The 20428-nt window shown below is 42.4% G+C and overlaps 2 protein-coding genes across 6 annotated transcripts in view; both read left to right on the top strand.

Moving 5' to 3' along the window:
* The window catches only part of lrrc7 (leucine rich repeat containing 7), an 89465-nt gene extending 74130 nt beyond the window's left edge, over positions 1-15335 (top strand). Inside the window, exons 25-32 of one of the 3 annotated variants that reach the window (XM_062396330.1) lie at positions 358-603; positions 1477-1689; positions 3808-3927; positions 4035-4245; positions 4743-5137; positions 6116-6208; positions 10176-10233; positions 11641-15335. In XM_062396330.1, coding sequence (XP_062252314.1) covers positions 358-603; positions 1477-1689; positions 3808-3927; positions 4035-4245; positions 4743-5137; positions 6116-6208; positions 10176-10187 — 1290 coding nt within the window. In that variant the 3' untranslated portion in view covers positions 10188-10233; positions 11641-15335. Of the gene's footprint in view, positions 1-357; positions 604-1476; positions 1690-3807; positions 3928-4034; positions 4246-4742; positions 5138-6115; positions 6209-10158; positions 10234-11424 lie in introns of all 3 variants that reach the window. The other 2 variants (XM_062396329.1, XM_062396332.1) reach the window with 2 other exon arrangements.
* Positions 15336-19798: 4463 nt separating this feature from the next.
* Positions 19799-20428, top strand: part of LOC133960873 (discs large homolog 1-like protein) — a 93290-nt gene continuing 92660 nt past the window's right edge. For 2 of the 3 annotated variants that reach the window (XM_062395718.1, XM_062395719.1), the window contains exon 1: positions 19802-20001. In XM_062395718.1, the coding sequence (XP_062251702.1) occupies positions 19983-20001 (19 nt within the window). In that variant the 5' untranslated portion in view covers positions 19802-19982. Of the gene's footprint in view, positions 20002-20428 lie in introns of all 3 variants that reach the window. The other variant, XM_062395725.1, reaches the window with a different exon arrangement.

Below are 20428 nucleotides of genomic sequence, written 5' to 3'. Positions count from 1 at the left end.
CTGCCAAACAAGTGTGTGTGTGTTACTCCGACCATTAGAAATGAGTAATGACATAGAGACATTTTTTATTATAGGTGAGTGTTACCTATCTGTCCACCTCAGGCAGCCTTGACTATTTTTCGATTTCAAACACCTAATCTCTTTGTAAACAATATAACCCAATCCTTTTGTTTATAAATGTGTTATATATCAGCGGCTTTGTTCCTATAATGTTTACATGTGTGGCAACTGTGACAGTGCATGACATATCCAAATGTCAAAAGTTCTCTTTTTCCCAGTGAAAGGCTCTAATAGTTGTTCTGGTTCTTTTTTCAGAGTTTGACACCATCACAGATGTTTGTTATCTCCTCTCCTCAGGCCGACCCCCCTCTTTACAGTCGGGCTCTTGCCTACTCCAGCCCCATGGAGCACTCGGCTCTCACCAACATGGTCGACAGCCAGGGCCAGATGATGCACAACAAGAGAAACGGTCGTTATGATGACGACTATCCCACCTACCAGGAGCAGAAGAAGCCCATGATCGGCTACCCGACCAAGAGCCTGACTCAGCGACGCCCCCTGTCTGCCAGGAGCTATAGCACAGAGACCTATGGAGCATCTCAGGTAGACTGATGGTATATTTATGTATCACAGGCTCTTGTACATGTTAGCAGTGTACTTACAGTTAAACAATGAAGGAAAGGCTTGGGTGACTGGACTGTGGTACAAAGAATTTAACTTTGACAACCAGACACAGGGGTTTGTGTTCTAACAACAGAAAACATTGTTTTCACTTAACCACTATCTTTTCCTAGTCGCATTAAATAAACCAGGGTAATTTTATAGGGGGGTATAGTTGTTGTAGAGATACAGTACGAGGACCTAGTTTTACATAATGCAACCCACTTATTACCCGGGCCCAGGTCTTGGTAGGAGCCGGCTAAGCTGTGTAGCACAGGTGTTCTTGGCTTCAGTCGTATCCCAGATCACGAGGCAATCCCAAGTACATAAATAATCTCTTTGAGATGCGATAAATTTGCCCCAGGTTAAACTCTCCCAAAATAGTCGCAGTGAGTTGATTAGATGAGCAAAGCACTTCATCTGGAACCTTTCAGCATGAAGGAGCAGAGCGCAGGAGGGAAGCTAAGAGCTGCGAGACGAACACTGAACACTTCTGACTGCGCTCTTATTCTTGTAGTCTCTGTGCTTGTCTTCCCGGTATCATCACGTTCCATTTATCCCTCACAACTTCTCAGGATGCTTAAACCTTCCAAAATGTCATGTTACTGAATGTAACAGCGTTTGGCTCAGGGATGGTAATGGCAGTTGTATAGTCCGTCGGTAAACCCACCGTGTTGGTCCAAATCGAACTATTGACTGATGACCTGCATATTACCTACATATCATTACCTTATTAAGTTGTTAAGACAACCTGCCTTTGGTTGGGACACTGTGAGTGACACACAAATACACCAGATATAAAAATGTTACCCTCAGGCCCGTCCAGTGTCAGCTCGTCCCACCATGGCCGCCCTGCTGGAGAAGATGCCCCCTGACTACACCCTGGCAACCTGCCCCGAGAAAGCACTAGATGACACCATCAAAATTAGACCTGGGGTGCAACTGAAACCCGAAGACATCACCTCCAAGATGCCTGCAGACTGGAGGCAGCAGCTACTCAGGCACATAGAGGCCAAGCGATTGGACAGGGTACGTCAGTGCACCGTACACTGAAAAGGGAGATTGCACACACGCACACAAACACACACATACAGCACTCAGAAGCCCTTCCTGTCTGTATCTGTGTAAGTCTGTGTTGTAAGGTTGATCAGACATTTGTCTGGCTGCATGTGTGTCGCTCTGTCAGCCTGAACTGCTGCACTCTCACTACTGTGGATAAGTGCTGAAAAATCCACAACTGACGAAACACAATTCAACAATATGCATTGTGACAATAATTTGATCTTGTGCAGTGAATTTGAGATACATATAAAAGATGAGGATATTTTGCATGGCAGCGTATGCATCAAGATTATTATTATTATTTTGGATATGAAACTACTGGCAGCTGGACAGCACCGACAGGTGGCCCGTTTTTGAAATCTCACTAATTGTTGCACACTCTTTCCTTGTCAATATTTGAATAGTTAAAGATTAAACAAAGATATAACATATATGTCAGCAGGTCTGTAAAAGTCTTCAAACTCAACTTCCTCAAAAAAGGCCTAGACAAAATTGAATAGTCTCATATTTAATTTACAAAGGTCTTTGTTCCAAAACATGGAAATAAATCATTAACGAACAAATTTGACAAAAAGAAGAGCTGCTGCTGCTGTAACAAATGCACTATGCTCTCTTTGGAATTCGTCATATTTTAAAAGTTTCCTGCTGAAGAAGCTCTTGAATTAACTGATCAGGGACAGGCAAAGTTTTACATTTTCTATAATAAGGCTTAAAGATTGCCTTGGAATACCATAACAAACTATTGTAATTATCAGTTTCTAGTGAAGGATTGGGCTTATTGTGTATTTAAATCCCCACACACACACTCTTGTTGGAATGAACTGATCCACCAGTTGTTGCTTGTATGACAGGATGTTCTGTGTGTACTGTATCAACCACTAGCTAACATTTCTCTGTGCTTTCAGCAACTCTGCACTCTTGTTGTTGTTGTTGTTGTTTTTATCAATGTTACTCCTGTTTGTTTGTGTGTTTGTTTGTTCGTCTGTGGAGCTTCACAGTGTGTTGTCGCCACGCTGCAGCCCGCTGTGTTGGCTCCGCCTCCCCTCCCCTCCCCTCCCCCCACCACATTCACCCATGTCATGTGATGTTGTCTTCTCCAATCAGAGTGGTGTCCTAAAGCACAACACGCTCACGCTGGGCATGCTCTGTCAGGGTCACAGCCAGGGTCGCAGCAGCACTTTGAACTTTAACCTTTACAATAACACTAAGCATGAGCCCCCTGCTGGCCGCTGGCTGCCACTGCCGCCTCCTCCGTCTGCTAACGCCGTGAGTATCCCTCTGAGAACAATGAACCCCTGGTACTCTCCTTATTACTGCTCACATAGGTAATTACAGAGACTAGCTGCCACTGACACCTCGTCACCCAGCTTCAGCTACCACCAACTATTATTTAACTGTCTGCCATTACTGCTAGTATGACCCCGGTTATTACAACTATCTTCTCTAACTTCTCAACCTGCACGGATCAGCGAGTCTGATGCAACTTTGGTGTTTAGGTCTCATTAATCTGATTGATAGTGAAGAATGAAGAAATGTTACCAAAACAACTGAAATAGAAGCTAAATCATTCTGAAGTGCTCTTCTGTATTATCTCGACTTCTTGTCCGACCTATGGAGCTGTTGGTTTTGTCTGGCTCACTTATTATTGTAAGCTATATTGGTTCTTTTTTATTTCCCTTCTGTTTGCATTTTTGAACTGGGAAACATTTTACAATCTCTGAAAAAGCACCCATCACATCTTTTCGCCACAGGCACCAAATTACACACACTCATAAAAGTCGGTCTCCCAAATAAACCTGTCGCTTCTTATTATGATCCATGATTTGTTTTCTGAGATCCATCCCCTGATCCAGATCCACCTATACCGCATCCCTTAACCAGGTTTTGGGGCAATAGTGTTTCTCTACGTGCTAACAAACAAACATACAAACCAACCAAACCCTAATGTTGCTAACGTTCACTCAACCAGGCCTGAAACTTTGGCAGCGAGATATAAATACTTGAAATAAGTGACTGAAGTTAAAAACTCATTTTCACAGAGGGTCATCCCGTCTCTCTGCATGTGTCTCTCTCTCTCTTTCACAGACGCCCTCTCAGCAAGCCGCCATGCTGGATAATGACCAGGAGGGGGTGTCAGGGAGCAACCAGTGGGCTCCCTACTCACTCGGCAGGAGAGACGTCCCACCAGACAACCTCATGAAAAAGGTGAACGGCTGGATCTTGGGGTTTTGTTGGGAGGGAATGAAGATATTTAAAATGTCATTAAAATGCAGCTAAATGTGGATGTGGGCTTGTCCCTTCTCTCTCCCCAGAGTGCCCACTCCCACAACACGTCCCACCAATCACACAACACCATGATCGTTACTTCCTCTTCCTCCTCCTCTTCCACCACGCCTCACCGCGTGGTCGGGCCGCAGGGTTACGACGGGATGATGAGTAAGGGAAACCAGTACCAACCAGGGATGCCCCTGTCAGTTGTTCCCTCTGGGGGGCCTGGGCAGTACCAAGGCAACATGTCTCAAGGTAAATGTTAAACTATAAGTTTATGTGCACATGTAATGTAGAAAATTGAATTTGGATAGGTTTTGGGGATTTGAACCGAGGGTCGTTAAACATAATGATCCCAAGCATCACCGTTAGCATTCATTAGCTGTTCCCTTGTGTCCTGTCTAATCTGAAAATGTTATGGACTAAGGATGGAGCTGCAATTGTTAGTCGATGGATCCATTAGAAATAAACAGCAATTACTTTGAAACTTTAGAAGGTGAAAAAGTCAAACACATCCAGTTTTTGTCCGTCTCGGGCTTCAGGAAACTGTTACACAACTTTTTCACTGTTTACTGGCATTTTATGGAAAACATTATCCATTGATTCAAATATAAAACATATTAATAAATGATATTAATTTGTGGTTTACACTGTAACATACATTTTGTTTTGTTTACTTTCTTAAAATCCCATTTAATGTCATGTGGAGTCAGATTCTACCTCAGTCTCACTCTCTCTCTCCTTCTGTCCAGGCCTCCCCTCCCCTGGTCAGCCTTACTCCAGCAGCGGCCATCCCATGGCCCTGTCCCCGTCCGGGAACCAGCCCCAGTACAACCCCCACTCCTCCCACAGCTCCCATCAACCCTCCTTGCCCGCCACCAACCCCCAGTACCACAGCAACCAGGGCATGGTCCACAGCAACCAGGGGATGGTCCACAGCAACCAGGGGATGGTCCACAGTAACCAGGGCATGGTCCACAGTAACCAGGGCATGGTCCACAGTAACCAGGGCATGGTCCACAGTAACCAGGGGATGGTCCACAGTAACCAGGTCATCATGTCCACCCACACCAACCCGCGGCCTCAGAGCGCTCGCTGCCTGTTGCAGACTAAAGGGCAGAAGAGCACGGATGGTTTCCAGGAACAGGTATCTGTCTGTCTGTCCCTCTGTCTGTCTGTCCCTCTGTCTGTCTGTCCCTCTGTCCCTCCGTCTGTCTTTCTGTCTTACTGTCCATCTGTCTGCAAACGCTATGGTGGAGGTCTGTTTGAAAATGGGGCTGTGCTCTAATGACGGGCGGCTAAATATATATTAAGTAACTAGGTTGGCAAAGACATTAGAATTGAGGATTTGGGTCTCCATTCAATAAGACTGGAAACTGATGATAATAAAGCAGAATACTCTGATAAAGTCTGCTGGTCCTCTCTATGGAGGCCGCCATGTTTTTCACAGTGGCCCAAACTGGACAAACTCAACACCTTTTGAGTTTGTATGACAACTGAAGCTACCACAGGTTCTCTCTCATGTTTGAAAGGGGAGGGGGAGATGAGGGGGATTCAGCTGCAACACGCAACTTCACCACTAGATGTCACTAAATTCTACACACTGAACCTTTAACTACAAGCGTTGATAGCAACATCTGAAAAATCCTAATAAGTATCAGTGTCGGCAATGGGCCCTAAACTCCACGTTGGTCAGGCTCCAGTTTCCAGATTAGACAAAGAGGATGAGATGATGTCAGATGACGGCTATGAAAGAAAATCTCCTTGAAGAGACTAAATAAAACACAGTAGCAGCATCAGTTGCTTTCAACAGGTTAAGAAAAACTGTACTGGTTTAGGTGGGAACTGGAAGTCACCACATGGATCAACTGGTTATGAGATGACTTCATTCCAAACAGAAAATCTCTGACAAGGATATTTGTGGCTCCCTTGTTGTTGCCAGAGAACTGACGACCTCCAGTTTAGCCTCCTGAACGTGTCACACATCACATTTAAAAGGTTCCTCCACTGTTGCACATGTTGTGTATCTCTTCCATGCTTTCTTCATATCTGTGTATTTCACTCTGAGTCGTCTTCCTTCTCTTCTCTCTTCTCTCCTCTGTCTTTCTTTCTTTCCTTCGTCTAGATGTGTGTGAGAATAGAGAAGAACCCTGGTCTCGGTTTCAGTATCTCTGGTGGCATCAGTGGCCAGGGGAACCCCTTCAAGCCCTCCGACATGGTACGACCCGACCCGGCCCGGCCGCCCACCAGCCAATCACATCCTCCCCGCCGGCTTTACCCCAGTGTTGCCATGGAAACTGCTGCTCGTTACCGCAGTGGTTCGCCTCTCTCTGTTGTGTCTGTCGATCAGCGGGGGGGCAGTTGACTTGGTTAACTTTGCTTTGCGATAAACAAAAGTTGAACCGACTCGTAGACTCTGATTTCTCGTACATTTGTAAAATACAACACAACTCAACACTTTTGAAACACACTAAAAATCTTTGACAGCATCAGATGAGAGGATGGAATCAGTCAAACGTGATATAAAAGCACCTGTTTGATCCTCAACGACACATTTATGCATCTGCACATCACTCACCGGGTAATTTTCGGTGTCTGGTTCATCCACACAGGCTCCTCAAGGTCTCTAGAAAGAAGGAAAACTTAAATACTTGAATATCTTCCGATAGATTCTTGCTCACGTGCAGGCGTAACGTCTCAACACAAGCCGGGCCTGACACTTCCCTAATCTCTACCTGTGTGTGTGGCTGCTGTCTGTCACTGCGTGCCTGTGTGTAGGGGGTTCACATCCCTCAGGCCTCGTGCACATGGCAGCTCGTCCTAGAAACACGCTGCTGTGCTCTACGGTGTAAAAGGAGCGAGGCTGCACACGGGGCTATTTTAGGAAGGCTGCTCAGTTCTGGGACACCGTGGGTGATTGTTCTTTTTTAGATACAGTGCAAGACTCTGATCTCGGGGACGGGAAGTATGACAGATTCTCACCGACTTGCTCCGGCTTCAGATGTCGAGCAGCCGAGGAGCTGACGAGACAGCCGGTCTAAAAATAGAACGAATTGATTTAAGGCGTGGGTGTGAGGTGATGCTATAGAAAGTGTCGGCTCATCGTTTAACTTTAATCTGGAGAACAGGACCGGGGTGAGTTGCTGACTCCAACGGTTCATTAAGTCTTTCCTGTCTCCCGTCGAATCCATAAAGTTCCCACCTGCCGCTGCAGTTTGTCCGTTATTAATGTCACAGCGGCAGCGAGTGGAGTCGATGCAGACGAGCAGGTTCTCAAGTGGTCCTGCTAAATATTTTCTTAAATAATTACGTCACTTTTCTTCGCCAGCTTTACTATAGCGTAAAATAAAAACAGTGATGGTGAGTCAGCTGCTGAGCCTCTGGGTATCTGCAGTGATGTCAGCTAATGTGGATTTTGCACAAAGTACAATATCACGGTGGATATTTGACTTTCAAACTTGAAACCGTCCTATGTCCTTGCACCAGTTCACCTGGTGTCTGCTCTGTGGTTCTCCCAGTCTGGACGTAGTAGTGAGGTCATCAGAGCGTTCTCTCATGTCTTATCAGGGAGTCGTCAGCTCTTTTGGCTCAAATAGATGCTGATGCCTATGATTGTGGTTTGATCGTCAGACTCACGAGAACTCATTTCTTTTTCTCTGAGGCTCTTGCGACTATTTTAGTTTCAGTGGACGTTCATATCCAGTTTGAAGACCACACACACACACATTGTTCTAATGTTATCTTAATGTGATTAGTGGCAGACACAAGACTCAAAGGTTAAAAGTGGATCGAAACAGATTGACTGATACATTTTACTCACACACATCTGTGCTTGTGACCTCGAGAGCGGAACACAACTATTCAACAGGATTGTGTCTCCGCCTTGTGGCCGGTGTTGTTGCCTGCACCCATCCTCTGCTTTATCTCAGGGAAAAACTTGTTCCCACTTAACTAATGACTGTTGTATCTGTATCTCTAACACTTGATTTTAAATGAATGTTATATGAAGGATCACGAGTGTCACATAAATGGTAATATAGCATTTTATTAATTAATGCTAAATTGTACCATGAAAATATGAATTGATAAGTTTGTACATTTTTTAAATAAATAGCCAAATGATTATTTGATATTTAAAGCCCTGATAGTTATGGGAATCGATTATAAACGTATATAACAATTATTATTAATGAATACAATCATTTTTATTACCATCTCTGTTGCACTTGGGCCCATGAAGCAGAATCATCTGCAAAATGTCTGATTGAATTGGAGAGCCTGTTATGTCAGTCATAATTTTCAGGTTTTTCTTGTTTTCTTATGGAACATTTTGCCGTTTGTTCTAGTTTTGCCTCTAAATTCTTATTTTGAAATGACTGGAACAAACCTGAATTTTATCAACAAAACGACAGAATATTTTAGCGTTTCAATGTCTGTAATTGTAGCTCACAGCATCTTTGCTATTCTATTTCATTTTAGTCCATACAACAAACTGATTTGGCTTTTATCAATTAGTATTTTCATAATCTAATAAACACGACATTTATTTGAAGTTTTACGAAACAAATGACTCAGAACAGAGTTTCTGTGCCACATTATGTCTGACAGTTTCCAAAACTTAGATTTCCCAATGAAAGACCCTTTGTAAAAACCAGAGCCAGAAGTCATTATCAGGTTTGATCTTATATGTTTGACCTGAAAGACGAGCTGTGACACTGAGGGTCTGACAGCGAGTACTGGAGGAGGGAGACCCCTGGCTTTGATGGATTCACTCAGTTTAGGACCAGGAGTCAGAGTTTGAAGGAGCAGAACATGGATTGAAAGTATGAAAAATCCGATTTTCTGCTCCTGGATAGTGAATCCGACGCTGTCATTGCACACTGAGCTGCTGTCGATAACAAACACACTTATCAACTGTTAATGTTTGGAGACAAGTGTGTGTACGTTTTATCGCTGAGCTGCAAAAACTTCACCCTCAGTATTGTCCTTTTTACTTTTGACTCATAAACTAAGATTGTCTGCACTTGTTTAAAAGGAAAATGTTTCTGTGCTTGAGATCAAAATGAGTCAAACAATACTCTGAGGATTTCATCATTTATTTATATAATGCATATAAATGAATGTTGAAGTTTCTGCAGGAGGCTGCCGCTCTGTGTGCAACAGCTTCGACGATCTGTACATGTTTGGTTGTTGTGACTCTGCTCAGGTTGTAGCTGCTAACAAACTCATGTGTGACGTACAGTGAGCTCCATATGTGAATGGTAATAAGTAATAAAGTGGCCACATCCAAATTACAATCACTGAAGTCAATGTTTTATACATAAATTGGATTTATCCGCCACTTCGTGCACTAAATTAATATTCATGGCCACTTCATCGGAAGTATTTTGCTTGTGTACTTGTATGAGGCTCACTGTATAAAAACGCTTTATACCGTGAACTATAACTAATTCTTCTAACACGTACTCTCTGAAGTGTGTGTGTTTGTGTGCGTGTGTGTGTTCCTGTTCTCACTCCGACTGTAGTGTGTAGGTGCTGCTGCACTGTCACTGCATCACATCGTTCTTGGCTAACTGGCACATATATGTGTTTAACTCACTATTGTGTCTTCAACACGTGCACAACACTGTTGACACATGTTGAGTCGATCCGGCTGCATTGTCTCACACTTTCTGTGTGTCCCAAAAAAAAACATCTTTCAGCTCCCGGTGAAAAGATGTTGGTGTTTTTACAATCTCTGCCTTGGGTAATCGAGGGAAAGACCAAAACAAAAAGAATAGGGGGGGGGGATGAAATATCTTCTGGCCTCCCTGCGACCTACTTCTTTCCCCTTCAGTCAGAACTCATCCAACAGCAATTCCTATTCCCAATTTTCTGTATTTATCTATTTTTCTCTCTTTCTAACCTCATGTCTACATAAAGCAAGTCCTTATCTATACTTAAAGAGCTGATCAAATGTAAACCCAACTACCTTAAATGGTTAAATTATGAATTTTCAGAAGTTTTATTAGCAACATTTGCATGCCTCTCCAAATTCTTTGGGGCAGAAATGTTTTTAGTTTTTTTTGTGGGGGGGTGGGTGGCTACTGAGCTGAGAATGAGAAAGGCAAAGATTCTAAACCATCGTGTCCCTGTGTCGTCCTAACGGTGTATCATTTTGACTTATAGGGTATCTTTGTTACTAGGGTACAGCATGACGGGCCCGCCACCTCCGCTCTGCAGCCTGGAGACAAGATACTGCAGGTAACGGCCACTCGCCATTAAACAGGCAGGAAAATAAGCAACACCCTGCCCTCCACCCATCCCCTGCCCTCCATCCATCCCCTGCCCTCCCAGCCTTCCCCTTTTCTTACAAACATGGAGGCAGAGCATAAAGCAGGACAACACAAGTCATTCTACACTTCACCTGGTTCAGTTAGCTTGGCGTTCTCATACGTAGGCTCGTAAACAGTAGCCCACTGCCACTGATTAGCTGCCTCACTTGGTTGTAATGGTATCTTCCTGCCTGTATATTCTGCCTGCCTGTGCGTACCTGTCATTTCATGGAATCTGGCATGGCCCCCACATCCTCTCTCTCATTCGTCATCTATTAGTGACCACCAATAAAGAGGACTCTTGAGTCGCAGGTTTATGGGTTCATTTTGGCTAAAGGATAAAAAACCTCATGAGATGTCAGGGTAGAACTTAAAGGTTCAGTGTGTAGAGTTTAGTGACATCTAGTGGTGAAGAAACGTAAGCATTACAGCACAAACTGCAGCAAACAACTTACTTTACATTTAAAGAAAATCATTCGCTGTGTTATCCCCTAAAAGTATTAATACCAAGTGTACAAATGACTCTATATTGCTCTTTTTTAAATACCCTGTGTAGTATAATAGTGATTAGTGAATGAGTTGGTGATTTCGGACACAGCCCATGTTTGGAATTCTTCATATTGTAAAAGTTTCCAGCTGAATATTGGAGATAAACGCTGGTTTTTAATTAGGTCTTATTAACCCATCCTACCCGCTCAGAGCAAGAACAGAGGTTCAGGATGAGGAGTGGGAATAAAAGAGGGACCAGTCTCCACATTCATATCATGATGTATCAAACTCATCCTAAGCTGCTTTCTTGAGGTTAAATATATCCTTAAAAGCTGAGATTTATCAGACAACTAGATTTTATAAGATACCAAAGACACAAATTATCATGTTGATGCTGAAATCATTTTCAGCCCTGAGGGAAAATGAGGGAAGCTGCGTGATGATCTCTGTCAATCAAAATAAATCAAGTCCATTTCCATTGTATTGATATTCACTGCAGCTGTATGGTTGCGAGCAGACTCCTCCCTCTCATGTGCCCCCCCCCCCGTCATCTTGTCTCCACAGATTTACAGTTTAGTTGGATGAACTCATCTAAAAACCCTTTTTTGTCTTTACCCTTCTCTCTCTACAGCATGACTGTGTAGCTCCTCCTCTTCTCTCTCTTTTCCCCAACAGTGATGTGTTACTGAGATAATGATGGCAGTGACCCTCCATCCCTCCACAAACCCACTCACACATACAGTACACATGTGTATGGAAATACTGCAGCACACACACGTACACACATGCACACACGCACACACACACACACACATGCTTTTGACTGTGCTGCGTGTTTGCCTTGCAGGCTAACGGACATAGTTTTTTACACATGGAGCATGAGACAGCCGTCTCTCTGCTGAAGAGTTTCCAGCGGACGGTGGACTTGGTGGTCCTGAGAGACAGCAGCATGTGCTAAAAAAAGTAGTTTTATAACAAACAAACAAAAAACAAACACAACAACGCTTCATGTCCCTGCTCGTCGACCATCCCACCGCCGCCACTCCTCCACTAGGGGGGGGCGTGTGGACCTGACAAATGAGCCGCCTTTTTTACCTTTTTAAGGGAACACACAGACGTTTATTTGCCTATTGCTGGACCAAAGGCGAATACTTAGTGCCAAATGTACCGTAGGAAACATATCGGCTCTTCTGGCGACTGACGGTCAGGGACCTGATCGACGGGTGGACGGACCACACCAGGACTCTAACCGTTGGAGTCCCACAGGGCTGCTGCAGTTTGGATTTTGTGGTTGGTTTAGTTCAGTAGACAGTCACCTGATGGAATTGAGTATTTTGTTTTTTGGTTTCTTCGGTTTGGATTCTGTTTGACACTGTCTCTGCTTTTCCCCACTGATTCTTTTACTTTGCTGTTCACGCTGGATTTGATTTATTTCTGTTTCCTGTGGCACATGATTCACTTTCCATGAACCTCTCTGTTCTTCTTTGTTCTTACTTTTTTTCCCCCGCTGCTACTTTCATCTTCCTTTGTTTCATGTTTTTGCTCCTCTGTTCTATTTGACTCTTCTTGTGTTTCATTCTTTGATTCTCTGTCTCTTCAGTTTTGCTCTGCCAGTGTTTTCGCCTCCAGAAATGTACAGAAATGGAAAAACTTAAGACTTCATGCCTTGTGTACATATGTAGAGCTGTAGCTTTCTAGAGCTGCACTCTCTTTGGGGCCTGGACAGACAGCTCTAACACTTTATGATTCATTATACTTATTGTTAATAAACCACACTCTGAATTCTCTCTTACCAACATACAGGGATAATTTCTCCAAATGGACGATTTTCTAAAGTAAACCAGTGATTTATTTCAGTTTAGAAAAAACAAACTTTTCCCTCGTCCATCACTGCTACTTGTGTTCGTTTGTCGTTTCTGTTTTCAAACTGTTGCTTGCACAGCTTTGCTGAAAGGAGCTAAAGCAATATATTTCTGAGGCTCGGTCCATGGAGCTTTTCAGAAGAGCCCAACTTGTCCTGCAGTGCCATCTATTGAGCAAGTCATGCTTATGTTTACACGCACACACACACACGCCCACACACACTGCCATGCACATGAGCTAGCAGGCGGACACACACACATGTGCCCCCGTGTGCGGCACATGTTCAACTGTGTAGTGAAGCCCTGTCTATGTTCGAGCCTGATTTCAGGAGTGAAATGCTATTTTAAAACCACTCACACACATGTGAACTCACTGTAACATTATTCAAGTCCGTGCCATATGTTGAGCTCCTGTATAGCTGTGTGAGTTGTGTGATGGTCACAGCATGCTTTCCCATCATCGGTCTGTCAGCTTCTAGACTTTTAGAGCTTCTAGAGTTCCAGTGAGACAGGTGTTTTAAAGTTGGTGCCATACAGAGCCTGAGTCTGAGCCTCCCCGGTTGAATTTACACAGAGACACACTAGAGCTTCACCTCCCTGTGGCCCAGGTGTGATCTGAAAACCATACGAGGGGGGGATTGTTGTTTAACAGTTTGGGCTAACGATAAAACTACGTGCTCTGCTGAAGTGACCTCTGGAGAAAAGACTGAAGAATCAGGGTGTGAGGTTTGTGATATACTTGCTGTTCAACCACACGTACACAACTGGCTGCACCGTGAACCTTATTCTCCTTCTTGCTGAGGTACTAGCTCGTAACTGGAGGATTCCAGTAGAGGGAACGCCACACAACTGACATACCGATCCTTGCAATTTCATCATAAACAAAGATGGCGACATTTGGCCAATGAAAACCCCAAGATTGCTGATTCATAGATGTATGTCAGATCCCTAAATCAGACACGTCGGTAAAACTGCAAGTTTACGTCTCGTCTCTGTCGCTGATGACGTGCCCATTGACCCTGTCACCCCCCCCCCCCGACCCATTATGTTTGTATTGCATCTTGCTTAACCTACAGCCTGCGAACCAAACGGACACAGGATACATGGAACAGCCATCTTTCACACGTGAAGTCAACAGCAAGTATATTCCGACCCTAAGACATACGTGTGGGATAATCTGCAATGAATCAGATTTTCCCTTTTTAGACAATCTGGGGAACAGATATGATCTCTGTCACAAAGGCTTTTGGCTACACTTGAATTTTCTGTGCAGCTGTTTTAAACTGAGGAATTACAAACTGACAGATTTGCCAATTTTGTTACTGAATGTTCAAAATTACCTGTGACTGGGGTCAGATAACACTTGAAGCTTGACATTAAGTAGAGCGGGGGGGGGGGGGATCCAGACTCCAATCCAGATGTGGACACTTGAGCTGTTCGAGGAAGTTTCTGGCAAAAGTTGGAGTCGTTGAAATGTGATGAAATTCAGCCTCGATTCTCACGTGTAGTCGAGACAAGAGGGAAGTAACGACAGATTAAGAGCATTTTTCTGTCTTCATGTAAACGCAGCACATGTTCTAATGTTTCATCCAAAGCAAAGCAACATCCTGACATCCACTGACCTTTGCTTGACATGACGGCGTCATCATGTGGCCATTTTGTGTCGACCTTCCCCATCGGTTAATTCGACGTGAGGAGACACAAAATGGCTCAGACGGGACGTGTGGTTGAGTTCAACCACCGGAACCCACCCCACAACTATTTAGAGTTTGAAATATCAAAGATATTGTGAAGCGAACAGAGTAAAAAAAGGTTTGATAATATAATTATTTTTTACTACATGTTTCAGGTAATTCTTTCTAAATATATTGATATACCTTAGCTTTGCTCAAAAATTGTGATATTTTATAATGACACTTATAACAAAGTTATGGATGGAAGTACGCACAGTATGACTCGGAGACCTACACATGTACTATCCAAACCTGTATAAAATGTATTTCTACTGTAATTGTGAATTTGTGTTATACAAATATATATTATATATATAAATATATAAATATATGTAAATGACTATTAAAAACAGTCATTCTTTTCTATGTGTTTAAACTACATAAGAGCTGGACAAATGCTGAGGACGGTGTCACTGTACATAGCTGTGAATGAAATTTTAAATGACTCATATTGATTGTGAATGTACTCATGCTTTCTGCAGTACCTACACCTACCCAACTTGAATGCTGCTTCTTCTGTTGTGTGACATAAAAAAAGTACTTTGACCTCCGAGGAGAGAGAGGAGCTGTGGAGCTGTAAGTCGGAAAACAAACCTTAGTGGCGATTTTAAACAGAACTATTTATTTCTTTGTTTATTTGCACATGCAAGTTGAAATCCTTCCAGTTTTAAGTTTGAGTATTAATGCGGAGAAATGTAATTGCTGAAGTATATATAATATATATCATGTGTTTAGAATGCATTTTGCAGACGCTATCTGTACATACTATTTAAGATACAGTTTTTACAAAAAATAATATATGTATAAAATTGAAAAAATGCTGTGCAGCGATTACACCGGAGCCATTTTGGGCTTTGGGACGTACCATTTTTTCAGTATATAAGAAGTGTTTTGAATAATGTACTAAAGTCTCTATTGTACAAATAATAAAAATGTCACTATTGGTAATCTGGGTTCCCTCTAATGCTCTGAGCTTTGTCTTTGGATTGATGAGGGGGGTGGGGGGTATCTATTTCCTTATTCAAGTGAGGTAATCAAACAAGAAAAGTGTGTACACCCTCACCTAGGTGCAAAATTCTCCTTATGAATTAATTAATGAACACACAAACCAATGCAGACGATAACATAACCTCCTTGGCTGAGGTGGAACATGTGAGGGGAGGAAGGTGGAAGAGCAAAGAAGAAAGGAAGCAGTGACGAGGAAAGAAAAGTGAAAGTTAGGATAGGAAACGAGAAATTATACAAACGAATAGAAAACAAGGAAAACAGGAGGAGGGAAAATATAAGAAATAGACTAAGAGGAAGTTAGGATGGGCCGAGGAATGGAAACCGTAAAAGGAATAAAGATAGATGGAAGGATGGAGGGATGGATGATAGATAGACTGATTGATGGATTGATTATTCTACCCAGAAGGGAAATGACAGTGTTCCAGCAATAATTTACAATAGAGGGATTAGAAAGGGATGAACAAGGAAAGAAAGAAAGAAAAACATTGAAAGAAAGAATAGGATTAGTCGATATATGGATAAAGAGGAGAGGTAGAGACAAAGAGACGTAGTAGTGAAAGGAAAGAGGAGAAAGGGAAGAGGTGGAGTGCAGCAGATCTGTGGGAGATTTCAGTTCCGTGGATTAAACTCTGCAGCGCCTCTCTTCATCTCTGCAGATTGGCCTTTTGTCTCCGTCCATTAGTCTGACAGCCTGACTCTTCTTCATCCCTCTCTATCCGTCCATCCCATCTATTCTTGACACTTATCCGAGCTGCGGATCACAGAGGGACGGCTGAGCTTGTCACTCACACAGTTTCTTATTAAGGTAGAAGCTTCTATGTCCGGTAAGTATTATGTGTAAAAAAACATACTGGAATTTACAGCCAGAACATGCGACTGAAAATATGGATGATTTATTGATCAGTGATAATCACACGAGGACATTTGCTGTTAAAATGAACTGGAGAATGTTCATGATTGTGTGTAAAGTCCTAAAGGTCAATAATTACAGGGAATTTAATGATTATTCCATGTCATAACCAATGCAGTAATACGATTTGAATACTTATAAATAATTTAATATATTATGGAACTAACAATCTGACCTATGTAGAGATTCATTCAAATACTTGTATCTACTGGATAAATCTGAGGGGACGTGAGAGGATTATTTGCAAAGTAATAAGGAAAGTTATTAAAAAAAAAGTTCTGTCATTCAAATCTAAGGACTTTTTTAAATTTACTTTTGGCTAATTCTTTATTTTGTCCTGTATTTGTGCAAAATTGCTTTAAATTTAAAGCAGACGACTTTGACACAGCAAGTTTGTATGAGGGAGAGTTAAATGAAAGTATTCTTAAGTAAAATACAAGTACTACAGTACAGTACTTAACTCAAATACATTCTATGACAGCCATGTTTTGTAGATACAAATTTTACAAGCAGAACTCTTTTAGAATATCTAGCACAGTTAGATTAAACTCAGCTGCGAACACATCAGTTGAGGATTCTCATCAAGCAGCTCCAACATTAAAAGTTATTAAAGCATCAGACAGAAATATCTAATAAGCAGGACTTTGACTTATAATTGCAGATGTGTTTGATGCTCTACTTTTAAGGATGTGAGTACCTCTCCCACCACTAACTTCTGCATTACTGTGTAAGAGCCTGTTTAACTGAATCAATGACAGGTATCATTAACTCCATTTCCTCCTTGTCTCTATTGTACCATTCCCCACTGTTCTCCTGGCAGCAGCGGCCCCATCACAACAACTCTGGTTTCTGTGGTGCAGGCCGACAATTAACAATAGAGGGTAATCGTACACGCACGCACACAAATACACACACACACATTGACGCAAGTAGAATGATATCCTTTTGTTCCTTTTCCTCTCTACTCCGGCTTTTACACACTGGTTTGAACAAAACGATACTTCTGTCTGCCGACTGACCAACCCACTTACACAACCATGCATACATTTGTCCCCACGCTGACTCATACATTATGTTGGCATTATTAGTGTGTGTGTCTGTTTGTGTGTGTGTGTGTGGGGGTGTGTGAAAGAGTGGGTGTCACAGAGTGAGAGTTTTTGTGCGCCCACCAAAGCGATCAATAAGCCCTTGTGACCTGATCAATAACAATACCAGGGACTGAGTCCATGACCTGCATTCAGCTGCTTCCTGCATGTGTATGTGGTGAGTGTGTACTTGTGTGTGGAGGTTATGTGTGTGTGTGTGTGTGTGTATGCAGATGAAGTATCCCTACAATTGATCCACTGTGCACAGACGGAGACATACAGTGTATTGTGTCTGACATGTTGGATTGACGTGTGCGAGGGAGCAAATTGCTTTCGTAACTTTGCCTCTTTAACTCTGTAACTCTGACTGTCACTGGCTCATCTGCAGAGGATCCACCTGAACCCTGCATTCACACAAAGGATCCTGACATTTCAAATAAACGTGTTTTGTGTCTTATGTTTGTTGTCGTTCCCAAAAGATGGACGAGAGGATCAATAATAATAATAGTTTGTATGGACAAGCCCGGGATGTACTTTGAGTTAGGGAAGTTGTGTTGTGTGTATTTATCCTGTGTTTTAGAAACAGACTCTGCGGTTATACCAGCATGGCCGGGTATAAAAACTAAAACCTACCTTCTTGTGCAGGACAAAGCCCAGGTGATGCTCAGTCCTGTGTTTGCAGTTGTATTTGCAGTTTTCTTGAGTGTTGAAAGATTAAATATGGATCTACCTCTGTGCCTATAAAGAATTCAATTGATGCCATCTTCTCAACTAATCTGGAAATAAGACAAAAATAATATATATGACTAAATGTTAGCGAGGTATAGAAGATTGGCCCGTTGGTCGAAGAACATAATAACCCAAATTCTAACTCTTACACAATTAGATCAACTTTTAATAACCATCGTAAATAAGTATTGGGCCATTATCACATGATCTCATGTTAGTTTTCTGAATTAAACATAAGTGTAGGTATACTTTTTTCAAGTATTTAAGAAGGTCAGAAACAATATTTTCATATTATAATGTTGACTAAAGCTGTAGCTTCACATAGCTGTATGTTATTTTGGTGCATCACATTTCTGAAAATGTTACCTGCCATCACCAAAATACACATGCATGTCATCTGCTAGCAAAGAAATGCTGCTGAACGTCTTATATTTATCTGCTTATTAGTATTATTGTTATAGCTATGATAAGCTTTAATGCAATAAATCCTTAAGTATTTACAATTCAACCAGATTTGTGCCGCAGATACTTGTTTACCAAAGAGAGACGTTGGGTTTTCTTTTCACTTTGAATAGAAACAGTGGTGAATGCTGTGTGTTCCTCTGGAGGGGGGGGGGGGGGGGGGGGGGCGACCTGGTCCAGGCTTAGTGGTTCGGTGCAAGCCGGGGATATAATGCAGCTTTAATCCACTCAACACAACTCACCGTTTCCCATCACAATACCAACAAAACCCACGCAGGGGATGAACTCGCCCGGGCCTCTGCTAGGATTAGACCTGTGACGTCTCAATTGGATCCCTTGTATACATTACTTTTTTGTTTTGTGTGTGTGTATATATGCGTGCCTGTACATATCCTGTTGCCAGATGTTTAAGGTTGAATATGTACAATTTGCCAACCACTGCGTTATCTTTCAGTACTAACCGCCCAGGAACAAAATGGAGGAGACGTCACATGCATGTGTCTGTGAATCTAAATCCACACTCAGCTGTGTTGGATCCAGTGAACACACAGAACTGTGCCTGCTCAACATGACAGAACCTGCTGCAGACGAGGAGCCTCTCAGACCTGTTTGGAGGAGAGTGCACGGGTGTGTGTGTGTGTGTGTGTGTGTGTGTGTGTGTGTGACTCTCAGGTCTTTGTATAGTTATGAGGGCCACCTTTGGTTCAATGCAATTATTGTGAGGATCCTTTGACTGGTCCTCACAAATCCAACTGGCTGTTTGAGGGTTAAGATTGGTTTTAAGGTTTAGGGGCCAGGGAATGGAAACTATCTATCTATCTATCTATCTATCTATCTATCTATCTATCTATCTATCTATCTATCTATCTATCTATCTATCTATCTATCTATTTATCTATCTATCTATCTATCTATCTATCTATCTATCTATCTATCTATCTATCTATCTATCTATCTATCTATATATCTATCTATCAGTCTATCAGTCTATCAGCCTATCACTCTATCTATCTATCTTTCTATTTATCTGTTTGTCTGTGTATGTGCCTGTGTGTGTGTCTGTATGTGTGAGAGAGTATTCCTCCCTCTCAGGTTAGAGAACCGGTCTGGCAGCGTTCGGAGTGAAGTCACCTGCATGAAGAAGGAATGGAGAAGCAGTTTCACTAAAGAGAGACAGAGGAGCAGGACACACAGATCAGACATTACAACACTGGGACTTCCACCAAGTTGATCTCCTGACGGACGTGGAGTCAGTGTGTTGTCCCAGTTTGGAGGCAGGCTGTCCCGGGACACACACACACACACGCACACACACACGCACACACACACACACACACATCTGTAATAACACGCACACACAGATAGAGCCGGGAGAGAGGAGGACGTCTGTGCGCGTCACGATGCCCGTGCGACAGAAAGGTAAAAGAAAAGAGTGCTTTACCAAATATAAATATCATCTTTATTCTTCATCTTCATAACGTGTTTATATTTAGTTGTATTGTTTAAACTCCACCGAACAAACCAGTTTGAAGGTCTCGCGCTGATTTGCTCCAGATCCGCGAGGTGCTTCTCTCCAGCTGATCGAAAACCAAACTTCAACACGAAAACTAGCGATTTGATTTTCAATAGTTCATTTGTGCAACATTCACAAGTTAAAGATCAAAAGTTAAGTGCTTTTATTAATCGTTAAGACCTTGGGGTAAATTCGGCTTATAAGGTATCCACAAAACAGCTCTTTTTGTTAATGTTTTATCTACTTTTACTGATTTGAAGCTGCTTGTTCAGCATTGAAATGTATCGAAGCCCAGACTTCTTCACAAAACCATAAATTTAACGTGAAATTGTT

Source organism: Platichthys flesus, chromosome 9, assembly GCF_949316205.1.
Source record: "Platichthys flesus chromosome 9, fPlaFle2.1, whole genome shotgun sequence".
Lineage (NCBI taxonomy): Eukaryota > Metazoa > Chordata > Actinopteri > Pleuronectiformes > Pleuronectidae > Platichthys > Platichthys flesus.
Note: the sequence above shows the minus strand (reverse complement) of the source record. Positions and strands in the feature narration are given on the sequence as shown.